The 21,273-nt window shown below is 42.0% G+C and overlaps 1 protein-coding gene across 3 annotated transcripts in view; it reads left to right on the forward strand.

The window, feature by feature from the left end:
* STK31 (serine/threonine kinase 31) overlaps window positions 1–21,273 on the forward strand; it is a 5,081,810-nt gene that overhangs the window by 3,780,922 nt on the left and 1,279,615 nt on the right. For all 3 annotated transcript variants that reach the window (XM_044067546.1, XM_044067547.1, XM_044067545.1), the window contains one exon: window positions 8,206–8,307. In XM_044067546.1, coding sequence (XP_043923481.1) covers window positions 8,206–8,307 — 102 coding nt within the window. The remainder of the gene's footprint in view (window positions 1–8,205; window positions 8,308–21,273) is intronic.

Here is a 21,273-nt window from a genome sequence, read left to right on the forward strand (position 1 = left end):
AGGTTTCAGCTGAGTCTCAGGGGGAGCCTTTAATTTTGCAGGATGTGGCCTCTCGGGAGTCGAGTCAGGCTGAGGGGGCCTCTCAGGTTGCTGTACTCCCTTCTTTGCATAAGGTGGTTAGGCCTTCCCCTTCTGTCTCTAAGGTACCTTCCAAGGTCAGGCCTAGTTTGTCTTCCTCTGGCGTCAGTCCTAGTTCTGCAGGTTCTGTACCTAGAAAACACATGCTTAAAATGGCAGAAGATTTGATTACTTTAATCAGAGGTTCTTTGCCCCCTCCAGATAAAAGGCCTAGGGTGGAACCAGAGGTGGAAGGTTTGGAACATTCTTCAGATTACTCAGAGTCTTCGGCTGAAGACATTCAGGATTTTCCTCCTTATTCTGATTCAGACGCAGAGGATTCTAGTCCTTCTGCTTCTCCTCCAGAGGATTTCTCTTTTTCAGAAACCCTGCATTCCATGAGGGAGCATTTCAAATGGGAAGGTCAGGATTTCTCAGATTCCCGAAAGAGGCTTAGGGAATTCTTGTTTTTACCACAACATAGGCCCTTGGCTATACCCCCTGTTGTGGATGTTGTTCAGGATGTTTTTTCTGAGGCTTCCCTTAATCCAGACTCTTTGCCTCCTGCCCCGGTTAAACCAGATAGGTATTACAGAGTGCCAGAGGCTCATGAGTATTTGTATAAGAGCCCAAGGGCTGACCCAGAAACTATTAGCCAGGGACCTAAGGGTGTCAGGGCTTCTGTTGTAAAGAATCCAGTTCCTATGGATAAAGATTCTAGAGCTTTGGATAGGTGGGGTAAAAAGGTGTATACCTCTTCCACTCTAGCAATGAGGGCTTTGAATTGCCAGTTTCATATGCTGAAGTACCAGAATTTTCTCCTTACTCAGTTAAAATCTAAGGTAGATGCTTTGGCAGAGGGCATAGAGTGTAAGGAATTACAGGATTTGGTTCATGCCTCTGATCAGGTGGGTAAGCATTCTTTGCAGTGTGGTTTCAATGCTTTACAAGCTTCTTCCAGGGTGGCTGCCACTGGATCAGTTATTCGTAGGCACGCCTGGCTTAAGGATCAGAACTTGTCAGAGCATGTTAAAGCTTGAATTTTGGATGCTCCCCTTCAGTCTGAAGTTTTGTTTGGTTCTCCTGTGGAGTCAGTCTTGAAGAAAATGGAAGACAAAGCTCAGTCTATGCAGACTGTTAAGGATTTTTTGCAGGTGCAGCCCCCTAAGTTTAGCAGAAATTGGCCTACTAAGGGATGGGCTTATCCTTCTTCTGATTTACAGTCTAGGGGCAGATCTAGACGTGGTAGGGGCAGAGCTCAGGGTTCTTTCAGGCCTCGGACGTGGAGTTCCCCTGCACAATCTACAGGTGAGGGCAGGGGCCAGTCCTTTCGTAAACAGACCCAATGACCTGCATCTTCAGCTGCCAGATCCTGCCTGTCTGGCAGCTCCTCTGGGAGGAAAGTTGGCACTCTTCAGGCAAAATTGGCTTTTAGTCACCCGGGACAAATGGGTGTTAGACATTATAGACCGAGGCTACAGATTTTATTTCCACACATTGCCTCCTTTCAAAGGCATGCCAGACGTTCCTCCTCAGCAAAAGGTGGAGGCTCACAAACAGATTTCTTTACTTCTTCAAATGGGGGCTATACAGCAGGTCCCTCTGTCAGAAGTGGGCCTAGGATTTTATTCTCGCCTGTTTCTTGTACCAAAGAAAGGAAACACTTGGAGGCCAATTCTGGATTTGTCTATCCTCAACACATACCTGGACATTCCAAAATTCAAAATGTTGACTTTGCAACAACTTCTGCCTCTGTTAGGCAAAGATCACTGGATGGTAACTCTGGCTCTCAAAGAGGCTTATCTTCATATTCCTATCAGGCCCAGTTGCAGGAGATTCCTGCGTTTTCGGGCTGGGACTTTACATTATCAGTTCTCTGCATTGCCCTTTGGCTTATCTACTGCGCCCAGGGTGTTCACAAAGGTTCTGGCTCCGGTGATAGCCTTCTTAAGGTTAAGAGGAATACACATTTATCCTTATTTGGACGATTGCCTGATTCTTGCTCAAGACAAAGACAAGCTACTTCACCAGCTACAGTATGTTATGGCAGTGTTAAGGTGCCTAGGGTATTCTGTGAACGAAACAAAGTCCAGCCTAGTACCCTATCAGGACATGTGCTTTCTGGGTGTGAGACTGAACACAGCCTCTCAGATGGCATTTTTGACCCCGGACAAGCAAAGAAATCTTACCCTTTACTTCCAACAATTGTCTCTACGGTCCAGGCTGACTGCAAGGACAGTCCTTCAAGCCTTGGGGTTCATGGCATCTTGTATTCTGGTGCTTCCCAATGCCAAACTGCATATGAGGAAGCTACAATGGTATCTCAAAAGTGTATGGACTCAACACTGCCACGATTTGGACACTGTCATTCAGATAATACCTTGCATTCAAAAGGAATTTTTGTGGTGGGCTCAGGAATGTCACCTAAACAAGGGACTCTCTGTGACCCGACCAGAGGCGAGTCAGATCTTAACGACAGATGCCTCAGACAAGGCTTGGGGAGCACACCTCAATGGAAAATGGATTCAAGATACGTGGCCTGCCAGACTTCAACATTTGCATATCAACTTGAAGGAGATGTTAGCAGTCCAATTTGCATTGATGGCTTTCAAGGATCTACTTCACCCAGGGCAAGTGTTGATTCAAACAGACAACACAACTGTCATGTGGTACATCAACAAACAAGGGGGAACCCATTCGTACCCTCTTTGCAGGCAAGCTATGATTTTGTGGGAGACTGCTCTCAGTTTGCACCTCACTCTTCAGGCAAGGTTTCTGCCAGGAGCACAGAACTCCTTAGCGGATGTTTTGAGCAGACAGATGGTGGATCCCCACGAGTGGAAATTGGATCCTCATGTATTTCGACAGTTGACAGTGATTTAGGGGACTCCAGACATAGATCTGTTCGCTTCTCCACTAAATTTCCAGTTGCCAAAGTTTTGCACAAAGATGTTTCATCCAAAAGCTTGGAAAGTGGATGCTCTATCATTCAGTTGGAACAATCTTCACGTCTATGCCTTTCCTCCTCTGCCTCTCCTTCCCAAGGTGCTTTTGAAGGTCAGACAGGACAAGCCCTCCATGATTCTAATAGCTCCAGATTGGCCGCGGCAGCACTGGTACCCTCTGCTGAGGAGTTTAGTACGGGAGCCTCCTTGGCCTTTGCCATCAATTCCACACCTTTTGTCCCAGGCAGGCAATCATTTCCTCAATGTCAGGATACAGTCCCTGCATTTGACAGCCTGGCATATTCTGTTCTAGAACCTGAAGGGTCGCAGCTTCCTCAACAGGTTTTGAATGTCATTTTGGAGGCCAGAAGGCCTAGTACAAGGAAAGTTTATGCTGATAAATGGAGGAGATTTTTTATTTGGAGCAAAGCAAAGGGCTTGGATGTTTCAGGGCCTAATTTGAGTGTTTCACTTCAGTATCTTACAGAATTATTAGACAAGGGTTTGTCTTTCTCCTCTGTAAAAGTTCATGCTGCAGCCATTTCTGCTCACTATGACTGTGACCCACCATTATTCTCTCATCCTTTGTTTAAGCAATTTCTTAGAGGGGCAAAGAACATAAGACCCCCGCGTAGAGCTCCTACTCCTTCCTGGGATCTCAATTTTGTGTTGGAAAAACTCACTTTACCTCCTTTTGAACCTGCAGCTACATCTGAGTTGAAGTTTTTGTCTTGGAAAACTGCTTTTTTGTTGGCCATTACATCTGCTAGAAGGGTATCTGAATTGCAGGCTCTAATGGCAGTTGAACCCTTCCTGATTTTTCATAAGGATAGGGTATCCCTGCATACTAACCCTGCTTTTATGCCTAAAGTGGTGTCAAATGTGGCCTTGAACCAATCTATTCATTTGCCTACATTTTATGCTGATCCCCAAAATAAAGGGGAGAAAATTTTGCACTCTTTGGATATTCACAGGCAGTTGCGTTATTATTTGAGCAGAACTAAAGGGTTCAGACAGTCTCAACAGTTGTTTGTTTCTTTTGCTTTGGCCTCTCAGGGGAAACCTGTTTCAAAACAAACTATTTCTAAGTGGATTGGCCATTGTATTGCTTTTTGTTATTCTCATCATGGTAAGGAGATTCCGGCTGGAATCGGACCTCATTCCACTAGGGCTACTGCCACTTCTACTGCTTTTTAAGGGTGTAGCTACTAAAGATATTTTGGAGGCTGCTACTTGGAGTTCAGTGCACACTTTTTCTAAACATTACCAGCTCCCTCTTTATTCCAAATCTAGGGCTGGGTTTGCCACTGCAGTTTTACAGGGCATGTTAGCAGCTCCCAATGCTTTATGATTTTGCCAACCTCCCTTTACCTTTGCTTTGGGATTCTACCCACAGGTTATGACTGCAGCAATGTGAGATGAAGAACATAGTACAGTTTTGTACCTACCATAAATGTAGATGTTCGAAGATCCACATTGCTGCAGTCCAATTTACCCTCCCTCCCTCCTTCCCCTCTGTAGTTGGAGTGGTTGTGTGGTTTGAGTTGTAAATATTGTTTGTACATAGGTGTTTGGAGGTTTTCTGTTTTTGGCTATGGCCTTTCTTTTAGGGCCTTCTGACATCTGGGGCAAGAAAGACTGAGGATATGACGTCGGTCATGCGCTTTAGTACCACGGCGTACTGACGTCAGATCTGAACGACCATGACCGACGCCAGCCTAACTCTTTGGTATTCGGGCCGACCGAGGACAGCGGACTACCCACAGGTAATGACTGCAGCAATGTGGATCTTCGAACATCTACATTTATGGTAGGTACAAAACTGTACTTTATCGTCCTCGCAGCATATTACATTTATAGGGGCAGAACTGGACACCGTCAATGTAAGGATCATGTTGCCCCAATCAAGAATCGTATCTCTAAAAAATCAGCTGTCCAGCCTGTTGGCCCGGAACAAAGCTCCTGCTTCCCAAATACTGCAGCTTTTAGGCACGATGGCAGCCACACTGATAGCAGTTCCATTAGGTCGAATGCACATGCGAATACTCCAGTGGCTACTCTTCGCAGAATGGTCTTACCAACGTCTACCCATGTCACACGAGATCCGACTAACGAATCTTTGCAAGAAGGATCTTAATTGGTGGTTGAACAGAGCGACCAAGTGATAATCGGACGTCCCTTTGTTCTTCCCCAACCCACAGCCACAGTGTCCACGGATGCTTCCCTGATAGGGTGGTGGGGGGCTATTTCAGGGAAAGACTGTCCAAGGCACTTGGTCAATCATGGAAATACATTTGCATATAAATGTCCTAGAGCTGAGAGCTGTGTTCCTAGTGTTGCAACACTTTCACGATTCTCTTCCTCTAGGTACAATTGCTATCCAGACAGACAACATGTCGGTAGTCTGGTATGTGGGCTGTATCCACCAGATGCTTTCTGTTAGCAACGCACATCCCGGGGTCATACAACGTGATAGCAGACAGACTGAACAGAGCCATGCTGTTGCCTCATGAGTGGTCTCTCAAACAGAAGGTGGCGGAAGAGATCTTCCGCAGATGGGGCCAGCCTTGCTGCGACCTATTTGCATCTCCAATGAACGCCAAATGCAGCAGCTACTTTGCCCTTTATCCCCCACCGGGGAACAAACCAAGGGACGCACTCGTACATGATTGGCCCCCGGGCCTCTTATATGCCTTTCCGCCAATACCCCTAATTCCCAGATTCATACAGAAAGCCAAAAGTCTGGGAAGGACTGTGATATTGATAGCCCCGTCTTGGCCTCGACAGATTTGGTTCCCCTTCCTGTGGAAGTATCAAGTGGAAGAACCATGGATCCTGGACCCAGTGCTGGATCTTCTGACTCATTTGTCGGGAGTTCTTCATCCCTCACTCACCTCCCTAAAACTGACAGCTTGGCTGCTCCAATTCCCACGTTAGCCAGGTCTCGATTTGTCTTTTGCGGTCCAGCATATTATAGTTTCCTCTCATAAACTATCTACCAGGAAGCTATACAATAGCAAATGGAAACTGTTTGTTCACTGGGCCTCTCAACATGACATTGATGCTTATGTAGCACCTGTTCATATCATCTTAGAGTTCTTATCTTCCTTGTTCCATAATGGCGCAGCAGCTGCCACCATTAGAGTCCAATTGGCGGCTATTTCCAATTTCCATGTGGGGTTCAATGGGTCTAACATCATGTCGCATAGACTATGTAAAGCATTCTTGAAAGGAACCCACCATCTCAGACCACCTATCAGGCATCCTGTCTCTCCCTGGAATTTGAATCTGGTTTTATCCCAACTGATGCTCACCCCCTTCGAACCCGCTTCATCCTGTCACTTAAAGTTCCTGTCTTGGAAAACTATATTCCTGGTAGCCATTACGTCTGCACGTAGGGTCTCCGAACTTCAAGCCTTGTCCTCCAAACCCCCATATTTGATTTTTCATTCCGATAGAGTCTCCCTTAGGACTAATCCTACCTTTCTTCCCAAGGTCTGTTCAGAAGCTAACTTAAATCAGTCCATTGAGCTTCCAACCTTCTTCAGGCACCATACCAACAGACTTGAATATATGTTCCACAAACATGATGTACACAGACAACTGAGGTTCTATAGAACGAAAGATTTCAGACAGTCGGATCAACTTTTTGTCTCTTACGCAGAAAATAAGAAAGGTTTTGCAGTATCAAAAATCACATTGTCTAAGCTTCCACTAGTCAGCCATTAGAATCTAATGTAAAAGCCCACTCGACATGAGCTGTTTCTACGTCATTAGCTCATGCAGCTCGATTACCCTTAGATACCATTTGTGCAGCTGCCACGTGGTCAAAACCTCACACGTTTATCACTCATTACAAAGTGGATAGGACCTCCAGGGACAGGGCTACCTTTGGTTCCACTGTGCTCAGGAATGTTCTCTCGTGAGCCACCCAGGATCAGGGTGCTTGGGACGCTACCCATGTGTAAGAACAAAACGGCGAGATAGAACAACTTCACATATAGAAGTTATGTCCTTACCATAACGTTCCATGTGAGTTGTTCATCTCGCCTTTTTGTTCTTACATTCCGGCCCACCTTCCCCCTCCAGTCGAACAGGATGTTTGCCTTGGTAGATTGGTCAGGTTCTCAGTCTGTATTGCATATTCTATTTTTCCTATCTACAATCTTTTAGCTACCTTCATAGGTAGACACTATAGTTTCACTTATTTCTGTAGGCTGTCTTGGTTGCATCATACTAGATCTGGGGATTCACAGTAGAGCATCATGGGATATACACTAGGTCTCGAGCTTCTCTGACAGTTTGAGCTTGAAAGCGGCTGATTCGGAGCCGAGGGATCGGCTCCGACCCACGTGTAAGAACAAAAAGGCGTGATAAACAACTCACATGGAACGTTATGGTAAGGACATAACTTCTATTTTTTTTTGTTTTGACTACCAGATGCCCATTCACCATGAGTTCATTTTTTCTCTTGTGCTTTCTTCCCCATGCTTTTCCATATGTTTTACTAGTTAAGTAAATGGCTCTCGTTTTCCCCAGCTTTTACTGTAGCACATTCCTTTAAATATATTACATAATTTACTTAATTTATCTCTTCATTCTCTGAGTACCATACCTGTCTGCTGTCCAGAATTTTGCAAAATGACCCGATTTTTCTGTCTAATACTTTTGGTCTGTTCCTTATAAAAACTGTCATTTTCTGGCTAATCATTTGGGATTAAGGTCACTAAATGATAGGCATTTGCGTTTGTCTTCATATCCTTCAAAAAATGCTTGTTAATTAAAACCTACTATTCTAGCAATTTTTATTAGGTTTATTTAAAGTGAGAGATTATGTACTTTTATGTGGATTGTTAGATATTTGCAGTTATTGTAGATGGTCTGTTGGAATCACTGTGTCATCTGAGACTTATGCATATACATATATATATATATATATATATATATATATATATATATATATATATATATATATATAATCCATGAAAACATTAGTGGTAAAGAGGAATGTTATGATATTGAAATGTTGAATTGTGTTTTTATTCAATAGATGTAGAGTTGCAGTTAGTTTGTAATGCTCTTTGAAGTGATCATGTACATTGTAGTAACACCTTACATCTTTCTGTTGTAAATTTGAATTAAGGCTTCTGTTAAAACAAAAAAGGTTTTCAACTGTTACAATTCACTTCTTTTTATAATGCAGTCTGATGAATGTGATCACGAGCAAGCTGAAAAACTAAAGGAAGAAATTGCAGTATTACGAAACCGTGTATTTCACGAAATAAATAAGGAAATGAAAGAATATGTAAGTACTTTACGAATCCTGTTTAAAATTAATTTAACTGAATAAGCCCACTAGCACCAACACTTTTTTCCCTGTGGGTGACTGGCTGCACTGTCTTATTAAGTGGTTTGTACAGAGTTGCACAGTTTGAAAGTTAAGATGGTGGGAATCAAGTGCTGGACTGCAGGTTGACGTTTCTTAGCAGATTGAACATTTGCCTCTTGACATAGATTTGAATTAGTTTTACTATTTGTGAAGCAGTGGATAGAACATTATGTGGTATGCAACTCTGCAGACCTCCAAAGGTTTGAAACTTTTTAAGCAACCTTTATTTTATTAGATTTTTTTTTAATTGTACTGAGTCTACTGAGACTATTAGGAGTCCATAATGCATTCGGCTGGGAGTCGTTTCTCTGTGCAGATTTAACATTTAATAGTACGATGCTGCTTCTTTCAACATTTTACTCTTGGTAATTGGACAACTGTGACAAAAAATGCTAAATAATTTTTTTTTATGTGAGAAGAGACGTTAACCTTTTTGCAAAGGCAGCCAGGTATAGTTAACCACCAGACTTAAGGTGCAGATGTTCTGTTTTGGAGCATGTGGAACTCGCTACCAAAAAACGTTTCCATTTCTGGTGGTTAACTATACCTGGCTGCCTTGGCAAACCTGCTAATATGAGCCAGACTACGAGGTACGTCATCATCATTCTCACTAACAGCATTAAGTTGGTGCTCATGGGTTCATGCTCAATATATTATGACTGGGTGAAAACATTTAATGAACTTCATTTTTAGTCAGGATGGAAGAATGATATTCTGAGGTTATGCTATCTACTTGTCAGACATTTCTTTCGGTAGAGACGTGGACCTGGGGCCTAGTTCCTCAGCTCCCTCCATGAACCACAGGAAGAGAAAAGTTGTACTGGAGGTTTAAATCTTGAACCCTGGCTTTCCTTTCTACCTCTGTTACCAGTGAATGACTCTGCTGTAGCATATAGGTTTTGTCCTATTGCACATCAGTTTGTTTGTGTCCCTGTAGTGTTCCTCTTCTGGATGGTGCTAAGGACCAAGGGCACATCCTCTAAAACTGTTCAGCTGTCTTTTTTTTGGACAAGGGGGGACCACTCTTGTTGACATTGGTGAAGTGAACAGACATTGATGGTCATTGTTTGACCACTGCTGCAGAAGCTTTGGCTATATGGGTTATATCCTGCTAAGAATATAAAAGTTGCCCAGCTTCCAAAGCTTAAGGGCACCTTCTATACACCCAAACAATTAACCAGCTCATGCAGAGCTGGAGAAAGAAAGTGGTTTGGGTGCCATGCCCTTCAGAGCTTTCATGACAATTGAGAGAGGGAGGCTAGAGCTGTGAAAAGGTCAATGCTAGGAAAAATAAATCATCACCCTGGCCACAAAAACATATACATAGGGAGATGGAAGGGGAGAGAGAGTCTACACAACTGTACTATGGTTCATCATTTGATCACTGCTACAGGAGCCCTAGCTATATAGACAAATTACTTGTAGCTTAAACTGAATGGGAGGAGGAAAGTTGAGGATCCAGGAGCCCTGGAAGGATAGTCCAAGCAAATTCTGACATAGGTCTGATGAAAGAATCTAGTTTGTAGTGCTCTGTAAAGTTATGTACAGAGGACCAAGATCCTTATTGTAGAATGCTTCTAGAATTCAGTTCCTTCCAATAAGTTATAGATCAAACTTGACCCTGCATGGAATTACATTGCTTAATGGGCTTAACAGAAGGTAATAGCATAAGACAACCATTTGGAAAAGGTCTGCTTTGACAAAGGTTGTCCTTTTCATTACCTTCACAAGAAGTGAACAGTGGAGCATTGATCTGATGTTGTTAATCTTCTTCCCATTCATCACTGATGGGTTCAGTTCCGAGTCCCTCAGAACCATGTCGGCCTAATACCAAGCTCGCAAACACCAAAAACTCTCTAGCTAAGCTACTACCCACAGTTCCCTTCTCCCTGTTACCTCCGATCTCGTTTGCCGCTTAGCCATATAGCAGCATTTCACCAAGCTCTCAAGCCAAGTGTTATATGAATATTTTCTCTTATTTTTTTTCACTCTTTTACTATTAATATATCTAACTAGCTCTACCCTTTGGTTAATTCTTTTACCATTGTTGCTACGCCCTCTCCTTTCCCTTGTGGTATCGCTTGATACCATAGTTGGTATCTTCTTTCCCTTTCTTCTTCCTTTCTTATCCTTTTTTAGGTGTTTAGTAGTTTTGTTAACTTTTTTGTGTGTGTACGGAAATGTCTGACAAAAAAGGGACTTTGGGGTTTAAGCACTGCAACTGTTGCAATGGTAAACTCACTAACAGCGACTCTCACGATGAGTGTGTTTATTGTCTGGGGGTTTCTCACCTCTCGGTTAAACATCCTTGCCAGATTTGTCAAAGTTTTAGTCAGTGGACACTGAATGAAAGGAAAAATAAATTGATTCTGAAAGCCCTTCTCGTTTCTCCCTTCTCTGAGGCCCGTTCTGTGTCGGAAGGTCTCAACCCCTCCAGTGAAGGACAAGAAACATCCCCATTCTGATCCCTCTTCACCGGCTGGTGATGAGTAAGATACACAAACATAATGCCCACAAGTCTTCCCCAGAACATAGAATTGCTACTTCGGCTCTGACTACTACTTCTCTTCTGAGCTCTGCATAAATTGCTACATTAACCAAAGTCATAGACATTACTGGGCTTTCGACGGCGCCACCCTCGGCACCGATTTTACCTTCCATTTCAGCTATGGCTCCTACTTTGCCGTTGACAGCACCAAAAGCGGTTTTGATGCATGCATTTCCTTTTGATCCGATAACATCAACTCCGAGTGCCTCTTCGGCACCAAGTCCCTTTTCTACTCCACTGATTCCTTTACTACCTGTCTCCAAATTAGAGATTACAGTGCCACTAGCTCACACACCACGGACCCAATACTCCCCTTCATTGGATCCATTCCTAGGTCAGATGTACAGCCCCTTTCTGGACCGACCCAACTCCCCTTCAGGAGTGTCCACAAGGTCCATCAGGAGTCTCTCCGAATTTGATGTGGTGCGCCTTTTGGATCAGCTGTTGACGGCCAGGGAGTTAACAAATGTTCAAACGAAATTACCAACACACCACAAAGGAAGCTCGCAACTCAGCTGGATGCCAGAGTTTATTGAAATGCAACAAGAAAATAACGCTTGTAATCCAAGTACGTTTTCGATAAAAATCTTCGTCAGAATCAGTACAAAAACACACAGTTAATGCTTGTTCTAGTTATATACCCTATCTAATTGACATAATTAATTAAGTATCAATCAGTAAAGTCAATTACAAACTACCAAGCAAGCTTATTTTAAAAACACATACAAACATTTCTAAAAATCTAATAAGAATTAACTTTCAACTTATTATTAATAAAATTTGTATAATAGGACATGTTTGCATATATAAATGTCATTGTATTATATGCAAGATTAAAAACAGTCTAAATAATTAACCACAGCTCTAAAACAATAAAATATGTGTGCATAAAGTATATACATTGTGTGCTGCCATCTAATGGTTATAATGGGTAAATAAACTCAATACTCATAACTTAGCTGATCTGAGTTTCAATACTGGCTTAATGGACAAAAAGTTATTAAGTCCCGGGGATTTGTTACATTCCAAAACTATTTGCCAGTATAATTCCTTGTATTCTAATTTATCCTCCCATAAACCACCCCTTACGTCTTTGGGCACAGAATCCAAAACAAAAAAGGAAAATATTGCTTGAGGGCAAATAGTCTGGTGTCTATACAATGCAAGTGTGTCACTCTCTGGTTGGTGTGTCCTCCGAACGGAGGGCTGCTTCACAAAAGGATATACCATCTCGAGGTACAGGACAGCGAGATTCCTGCCTCAACACTGGTTCACTCAAAGAAGCTAGCGGTTCCGTTTTCACTGGGAGTCAATCATTTGCAGATTTCCCAAGACTTTTGCGTAGTGACAACTCACAAGCAGGCAGTAATGGCAAATCATCTGCGGTTCCAGCAGAAGGCTCTACGGAAGTTTTCAACCAAGGTGACTTTAACAATAAGCAACCAAACCTTGATTTTCAAGGTTTTTTAAAGAAAAATTACGACATACATGGTGTTACTTCTAACAACAAGACCAATGCTATTAAAACTTACAGGCAAAGTCTTGATGATTTATACTTTTTTCTTGACAAATATAAAAGATTGGAATGTGACTGTAATTACCTTAAAGAATGCCTTAATAAGCAAGTTGTGCCTAAAGGCTTAAGGCTTTCTGAGTTTCCTAATAAGGTCGAGGAAGGGTCTGATTTTCATTTAGAATTAATCAAGATATTTGACAAATGTGGTTTTGATGTTATTAGAGCAATTATTAAAGAAAATGGGAAGGTGATGGCAGGCATTTTGAAAGAAATGGAGACTATTAATGACCAGATAGTTAATGATCTTTTATTTCAGGTAGAAAAAGAAAAGCAACAGTACTAAAATATTTTTTCACAAATTGATTCTGATTGTATTACTAACATGGACAGGAAACGGGGCAAGTTAGCAAGAGATCTTAAAGAATACAGGGACCAAGTAGCATATCCAAAACCCAGTTCTTTTTCCAGGTATCGAGATCCTAAGACTACCAGGGATCAAGTGCGGCATCAGTCATACACTTTTGATCAGGAAAAAAGAGGTGACCTTTTGGATAATCCCTTCCAAGATGAAGAGTGCCCTTTAGACCAGGGACCCCCGCTCCGCTGATCCAATCGGATCCGCAACCAGAACCAGAATTATTACAACCAGAGGGGTTACAACAAGTGATAAATGGTAGTCATATTATTACTCGGGAGGACAATATTTTGGAGTTTCATAACTATAAGATTTTCAATTACAGTAACATTGAGGTACAGCCAGAACATTTTCAGCTCTTTTCCAAAGGGTTCAAATTTGTACCAAATAGGAAAGCTAGTATTCCTAGATCTATTATAGACCTTAAACTATTCCTTAGGAAACAAAACTTACACTTATTGTTTAATGGGCAAGAGACAGTTACACATTCTAACCCTGTACTTAAAAGGAAAAGTGTTTTCAATCCCCCCCTTCACCCTCAATTGAGGAATTTTGGCAATCTGTTGGAAAAAGAGATAAGGAATACTATCGAAGCACACTATGTTAACTCCAATTTAACTCAGGTGGAGAAAAAATTGTTGAATGTTATAAAAAATGATGGCAATTTGAGGGTGATGCATCCTGACAAGGGTGGGGGGACGGTACTAATGGACAACATTATTTATGAATCAAAGATGAGGGATTCCTTACACGAGACCAACAAATACTCTAAGGCATCAGTTAATGAAGTTAACATAGCCAAAAGCAAAATACATTTGATGTTACAGGATTTATTGTTATATGGTTCCATTAGCATGGAACAATTCAATTTCTTGTTCAACCAACAACCCCGTGTACCGACAGTTTTCGGTATACCTAAAGTCCACAAAAATCCCATGGATCCACCGCTCAGGTTAATTGTTTCAGCAGAAGGTTCTATTACTACACCTTTGGCAGCATTTGTGGACGACAAACTGAAGACCTTATCATATTCTGGTGATGCAGTCCTTAAAGATTCTTGGGATTTTTTGAGGTGTGTTAAACCACATCTTTACTCACCGGACCTCCTTTTTGTCACTTTGGGCATAGTGGACTTATTTGGTTCTATTCCACATGAGACTGGACATTTATGGCTGGAACAGGCTATTATTGACAATGGTACACTGTCTCATGGAGATTTTACTAATTGTCTCTTATTCATGGAAACTATTTTGAAAAACAATTTTATGTATTTTCAGGGCGAATTCTTCCGACAGAATAAAGGTGTTGCAATGGGTGCCAAATGTGCCCCAACATACGCTAACATTATTTTGAACTGGTGGGAAAAACAATTTATTTTGGACAGCCCATTCACCAAATGCTGGTCTATGTACAAGAGGTTTTTAGATGACATATGTATTTTTTGGACAGACACTGAGGAAAGATTCCTTGAATTCCTGGATTACTTGAAGGGTACGACCAATTTTTTGGAATTTACCTTTGAGGTCAATGCAGAACAACTGATATACTTAGATATTACACTTAGAAAGGATGAACAAGGGTTCTTTTCTTCCAGTATACATCGTAAGAAAACCGTTTCCAACTCATACCTTCATTACAAGAGTGCTCACCCATACTTCCAAAAGAAAAATTTAGTGAAGGGACAACTTGTAAGGGTCTGTAGAATGACCTCTGATGACCATGAATTCCTGAAGGAGTGCAGTAATGTGTGTAATATGTTGGCCGACAGAGGGTATCCTAAACCTTTACTGGAAGACGTAGTAGCAGAGGTAGTACGGGAGAGACATAAAAGATTTGCCCCTATTTTGGGACAGAATCTACCTGCCCCGATTGACATTTTAACAAACCCAAATACCACCTTTCACGATAGAGCCTACATACTTGATTACACAGGTGACTCAGGACCTATTAAAGAATTGATTTCAAGGGAATGGGGGAGATTTGTTCAATTTACAGATTTACCATTGAACAATCAAACCCCCTTGAAATTTATTTACAGGAAAGACACCAATTTCAAGCAAATCTTTGAATATGGTGGCCCTAAGGTCAAAAACACAGGTCCACGTGGGGTGGGTACATATAAATGTGGGTTTTGTTCACAATGTCCAAGGATACACAATAGGAAAGACATTTTCTTGGAAGCTAGGAACAAAACACTTTCAAGTAGGGGTACTTTCAACTGTAATAGCTTTGGAATAGTGTACTTGGCTACTTGTAATTTCTGTACTTCCTTTTATGTGGGCAAAACAGAAAGGAAACTTAGATGTCGTATTTACGAACACTTGTACAAAATCAAAAAGCAGAATATGAATAATGCATTGTATAGACACCAGACTATTTGCCCTCAAGCAATATTTTCCTTTTTTGTTTTGGATTCTGTGCCCAAAGACGTAAGGGGTGGTTTATGGGAGGATAAATTAGAATACAAGGAATTATACTGGCAAATAGTTTTCGAATGTAACAAATCCCCGGGACTTAATGAGTTTTTGTCCATTAAGCCAGTATTGAAACTCAGATCAGCTAAGTTATGAGTATTGAGTTTATTTACCCATTATAACCATTAGATGGCAGCACACAATGTATATACTTTGTGCACACATATTTTATTGTTTTAGAGCTGTGGTTAATTATTTAGACTGTTTTTAATCTTGCATATAATACAATGACATTTATATATGCAAACATGTCCTATTATACAAATTTTATTAATAATAAGTTGAAAGTTAATTCTTATTAGATTTTTAGAAATGTTTGTATGTGTTTTTAAAATAAGCTTGCTTGGTAGTTTGTAATTGACTTTACTGATTGATACTTAATTAATTATGTCAATTAGATAGGGTATATAACTAGAACAAGCATTAACTGTGTGTTTTTGTACTGATTCTGACGAAGATTTTTATCGAAAACGTACTTGGATTACAAGCGTTATTTTCTTGTTGCATTTCAATAAACTCTGGCATCCAGCTGAGTTGCGAGCTTCCTTTGTGGTGTGTTGGCAATTTCGTTTGGTTATTGGTTTCAATTCATTGCCTTCATCTCTCTTTTTTAGTTAACAAATGTTCCTAAGACTCACCCCCTTTGGGGTTTGGGTCTATTTCTCCCAGGACTCCCACGTATACTCCTCCTTCGGATCCGTCAGTTACGTAGATTGCTCCGATGTCCTTTGTGGAACCGCGCTCCTCAGTGCCTACAGTGACTATCACTGAGGTTTTGTGGCCTCCCCTTTGGTTCTCTGTTCCATTGAAACCGTTCCTTCCTCAGACTCATGGTTGGGGGGACAGAGTCCTCGGTCCAGGGCATGGTTCCGAGTGTTTTATTGGTTCCTTCCTCGGATCCGGGGATAACATCTGCCCCGATCCTGCTTGAGGCTCCATCCCAGGGAGCGGGTCCGACGGAGCAGGGTGTGACCCCAGTTCTGAGGTTGTCCTTCTCGGTTCCGGGCTCCCACTCCTACTGTGCACCCGCCCAACAGAGAGTCCCGGACTGTGACAAGTTGGGGAAGTGAGTTTTTGTATCAGCGACCTTTGCTGTCAGGTCCCTGAACTACTTGGCACATTTCACGAGACTCCAAAGAGATTTGATTACCAAACGTTCTGGAGCCCTCGCGGGTCAAGTTTCTGACGGGGCACGGGACAAGGTTGCCTCTCAGCTTGCCACCCTTGAATCTATTTCCAATTCATCCATGAGGCTGCTCTCCCATGCAACCGAAGGGGCAGCTATAGCTGCGGGTGCAGGCATAGTCATGAGGCGTCATGCCTGGATGCACATCTGTGACCTCGCGGACTCCATGTCCTCCTTTTTGAACGCCCCTATTTGAACCATCTTCCTTATTTGGTTCTAAAGTGAAGGACACTCTGGCAAGGTACGAGCAGGATGGAAAGACTTTGTCTGCCATTGGCCTATGTTTTTCCAAGCCTCAATGTTCTTTTCCAGGAACCAGAGGAGTGGAAAAATCTGGTACAAGAAACGTCAAGGTCCTTTCCGTAATGCACGTGGCAAGGATTCCCCCAGAGGCAGGGGGGGTTCCAGTGGTGGAAGATGCCCCTTTAGGGGCAGAGAGGGTCCCCGCAACCAAGACTCCAGGGATTCCTTCTCTGGGCAGTCTTATCAATACTTCCTAAAGCGTTGCCTGATTCTATTTCAAATGACTGATGGGTGCAGAGAATAATCTCCAGAGGCTACTACATCCCTCTATCCTCCCGTCCATAACCTACAAAAAACCTTCCCGATGTTCCATCAAATCAAAAGGAAGAAGCGGCTTTAGAGATGAGAAAGCTTTGTCAAAAAAGAGTCATCCAACCAGTCCCTCCAGACCATTGTGGATCTGGGTTTTACTCTAGATTCTTTTTAGTGCCAAAAAAGGCCAGGGGACTGGAGACCCATTCTGGATCTCAGCCATTTAAACAAGTCAATGGTACAAACCAAGTTCCTCATTGTCACTATTCAATTCATTCTGCCATTTTTAAGGGAGGATGTTTGGATGTGCTCGATAGACCTCCGGGATGCGTATTACCACATCAAAATGGACAAATGCTCCAGGAGTCTCCTTCGCTTCTGGCTGGGAGCCAATCATTACCAGTTCTGAGCCCTGCCATTCGGTCTCTCGATGGCCCCCAAGTGTTCATGAAATGTGTAGCAGTAGTGACAGCTCATCTGAGACTTCAGGGATTCCAGGTATTTCCATATTTAGACGATTGTCTCCTTTCCGCCCCCACTAAGCGTATTCTGATCATGGACTATGGCCCTCCATTACACAGTTTCACTAGCGGAGTCCCTAGGCATCTCTGTACATTGGGAGAAATCCAACTTACAACCTACCCAGCAGCTGGAATTTATAGGGGCAGTTTTCGATACTCGAACCTGCCTGGTATCTCTACCGGCTCACAGGCTTCAGAGATTAAGATTGCAAGTACGTGTGATACTCTGTCAAAGAAAGTTGTCAGCAAGGGAAGTTCTTCAGGCTCTCTAGGATCCATGGCTGCAGCCATTCCGATAGTCCCTCTGGCAAGGTTACACATGAGACTGTTACAGTGGCTCCTATTGTCCCATTGGCTGGCAAATCTACACCCCCTAAACTCTCAGATCTTCATAACCAACTCTTGCAAGAAAAATCTCCTCTGGTGGATGGGTCCAGACACAGAACTTTGATGTCACCCCTTTCAGACCCCTCAACCCAACGGCACTGTGACCATGGACGCTTCCCTGAAAGGGTGGGGGGGGCATTTTCAGGGAAAGACAGTCCAAGGCACGTGGTCGAGCTTAGAGGCCAACCTACATTATCAATGTTCTGGAGGTAAGAGCGGTCTTGTTAGCTTTGCAGGCATTACATCCTCTCCTTCCATCTGGAATAATTGCGATTCAGTCAGACAGTGTCAGCAATCTGGTACATAAACAAGGAGGAACCAGATCCTACCCCCTGTGTCGATAGGCCATGAGAATTTGGCACTGGGCAATAGCTTCCGACCTTTTTCTTATAGCAGCATGCATCCTGGGGAGTTCCAACGTGATTGCAGACAGGCTGAGCAGATGCATTCTCCTTCCACACAAGTGGTCTCTCAATCCCAAAGTGACAGCAGAAATTTTCAGCCGATGGGGCCAGCCTTGCTGCGACCTTTTCGCCTCCCCTTCGAACAACAAATGCAGCAGCTATTGTTGCCCTCTTTCCCCCAGAGGGGGAGTCCCTGAGAAATGCTCTGACTTACAATTGGCCCACAGGTCTCCTCTACGGTTATCCACCAATTCCCTTGATCAAGGGAGCCCGCAGGATTTTTTGCAGGGGGGTGCAAACCCAGAGCCCCACCCACATAGCTCTCCCCGCCCCCTGCCAACACAGCCCCGCCCAAGTCCACCCACCTCAAGCCCCGCCCACACATCCATTCAAGTGTCCCATTACTTGGCTATTTCTCCCCATTTGCCATAGACACTGTTCAAATCTCTGTGTACATACTGTTTTATGCTTTAGTTCTACAATGATTACAGGCAGTTGGATTTAATTTACAACTTTTATTTCAAACATGATAGCCCAAATACTGACAGACATTTACTAAACCTAAACAAAGCAATAGTCTTACAACGAAAACAGACTTGGCATTAAAGCTTCTCTACTTTTGAAACTCACATTCAATGAAACAGCATTGAAACCCACATTCAAAGAAAATGCATCTGGCCAGTGGCAGGTTATTTACCTTTGAACCGTTTTCAAGCAATAGGCTCCTTGCACACTGTTAGGGCCATGCAAAAGTTATTAGATTTACCTGATTGTATTAATTATAATATATAATATATAACTGAATTATATCCCTTGTATTATACAGCAACACTTGTTTGAGTGTGTTTTAAATTTATAGTTTTGAACATTTTTTCCAGTAAGCAATGAAACAAAACATACAAACCATTGATGACAAACTGCCCAATTCAGAACATTTCAACAATAAAAAGCCACTCATTACAATCCACCAATATCAGTCAATACACACAATCTCTGCCGAAGTAAAAGTAATCTGAATAATTCCACATTAAAGATATCTGAAACTAATGAAGAGGTTGTTGCTAGAAAACAACTGTATATTTCAGTGTTTCATCTACAAATTCAGTGCCTGCTGCCGTCAAAGAATAAATTGCCTATGTTAAATTTAAAAAATGGTAAGCTGGTATATTGCAATAGAAAATGGATGGCAAGCTGAAAAACAGATTCATAGTTATTAGGCATCTCATCCAAAGGAGGACATCCTCAGGACTGCAGCATACAAATGTACATGCTGTAGGAATAAAACCTCAAGCCTCTACATTAAGATGCAAGTATTCTACTTGTGGTGCTACTAACTACTATAGCTTTAAAACTTTATACCACAATAGAGATACCATTTGCTAAACAAAACAGCTGCACATTGTAAATAGACTTGGCATGAGCAGCAGTAAACTTTGCTTCCCTTAAAACTCACAGTTCCTTGAAAATGCATTTGAAAATAAATTCCACCTGCTAACTCTAACTTGGGCATTTCACTGTGTCTCTCTCTCACACAAACATACCACACCCCTCAAGGCCTCAACCTTAGTGCAAGAAATCTGGACAAAGTCTAAAATAAATAGGGACAGATTATAAATATGGCTGTCATAAACTTAGAAAATTGCAAGAGTAACAGGATTTGTGTTAGTATGCATTTTTCTAAATGATATGAGGTCTAAAACTGAAATGTCTCATTATTTAGCAACTTCAATCCTTTTTAGGAGGAATATGGGGCAAAAATCTGGACATTCTGCAAAAACCTGGACAGCTGAGGGGTATGCTACCTCCCCACACACACACCAAATAATTCTGGTCAGGCTTGAATTAGTTCTGGGAAGGTTGCACTGAACGGCACCATGCTTGATCTGAAGTGGGTGAAATCCTGGTAGCCAGTGATAATAACTGATCTGCAGCTCAGCAATGTAGAGCATTAATGCATTTTTTGCAGAGCATTGTTTCATCACTACCTATTGTGTTTGCACATAACCTGTAGTTATTTCAAACATTTGTCTTTCTTGATTACTACAGAGTACATTTACCCACCAGAGCTATTGTGTTTTGACTTCAGTGTGGAGCTTACCTAGTTGTTGCAGGGCTTGGCTTTTAAGTAAGGTAGCAATGCTTATTTACCATATACCATTAAAGTCACCCAACTACAAGTGTACTAACACACAAACACTGCTATAAGACACTGGTCTTCAATAAAATGTAATGAGCTTCTGAAAATACTGTAATCCTGTCCTTTTATTACAAATACTGTCATATGGATTTCAATACCCAAGGCTTATACATTATCTAGTTATGTAAATATTCTCTGCATGGCAACAACGAAAAGGCTTTCAATGCTGGTAATTCTTTAACAGTATGCTTACTAAAGCTTACTTGCATCTTACAATCTCTGACAAGCTTACCTGATGTTCATTAAACCATGGCTACTTAAACAGAGCAACAGGGCACTGTGACAGCATGCAGTTCCTGAATAATAAGAAGCATAAATCAACAGTATAAAAATCTGATAGAAAACCAGAACATTCTGCAAAATCAAGGACAGATGAAAAGCCATGGTCGTATTTGTGATCTACCTTGGATGGGGGAATACTCTGGATAGAAAGTTCAGACCTATTACACACTAAACAAGAAAGCAAAGGGCAAGGTACCAGTAGAGATAAGCACTTTTCAAAAGATACATAACAACCACTAAACGTATAATGCAGCTGAATGCACAAAGAAAAAGGAGAATAAGCTTTGTTTTGCACAGACCATACCTGGGACGGGTGATCTGGGAGGGTTGTTCATGTGCAAGTCAATCAACTCTTAATAAATAACACACACGAAAACAAAGAAAAAAAGAAAAAGAA

The sequence above is a fragment of the Protopterus annectens genome, chromosome 3.part1, assembly GCF_019279795.1.
Source record: "Protopterus annectens isolate FY-2018-M chromosome 3.part1, PAN1.0, whole genome shotgun sequence".
NCBI lineage: Eukaryota > Metazoa > Chordata > Ceratodontiformes > Protopteridae > Protopterus > Protopterus annectens.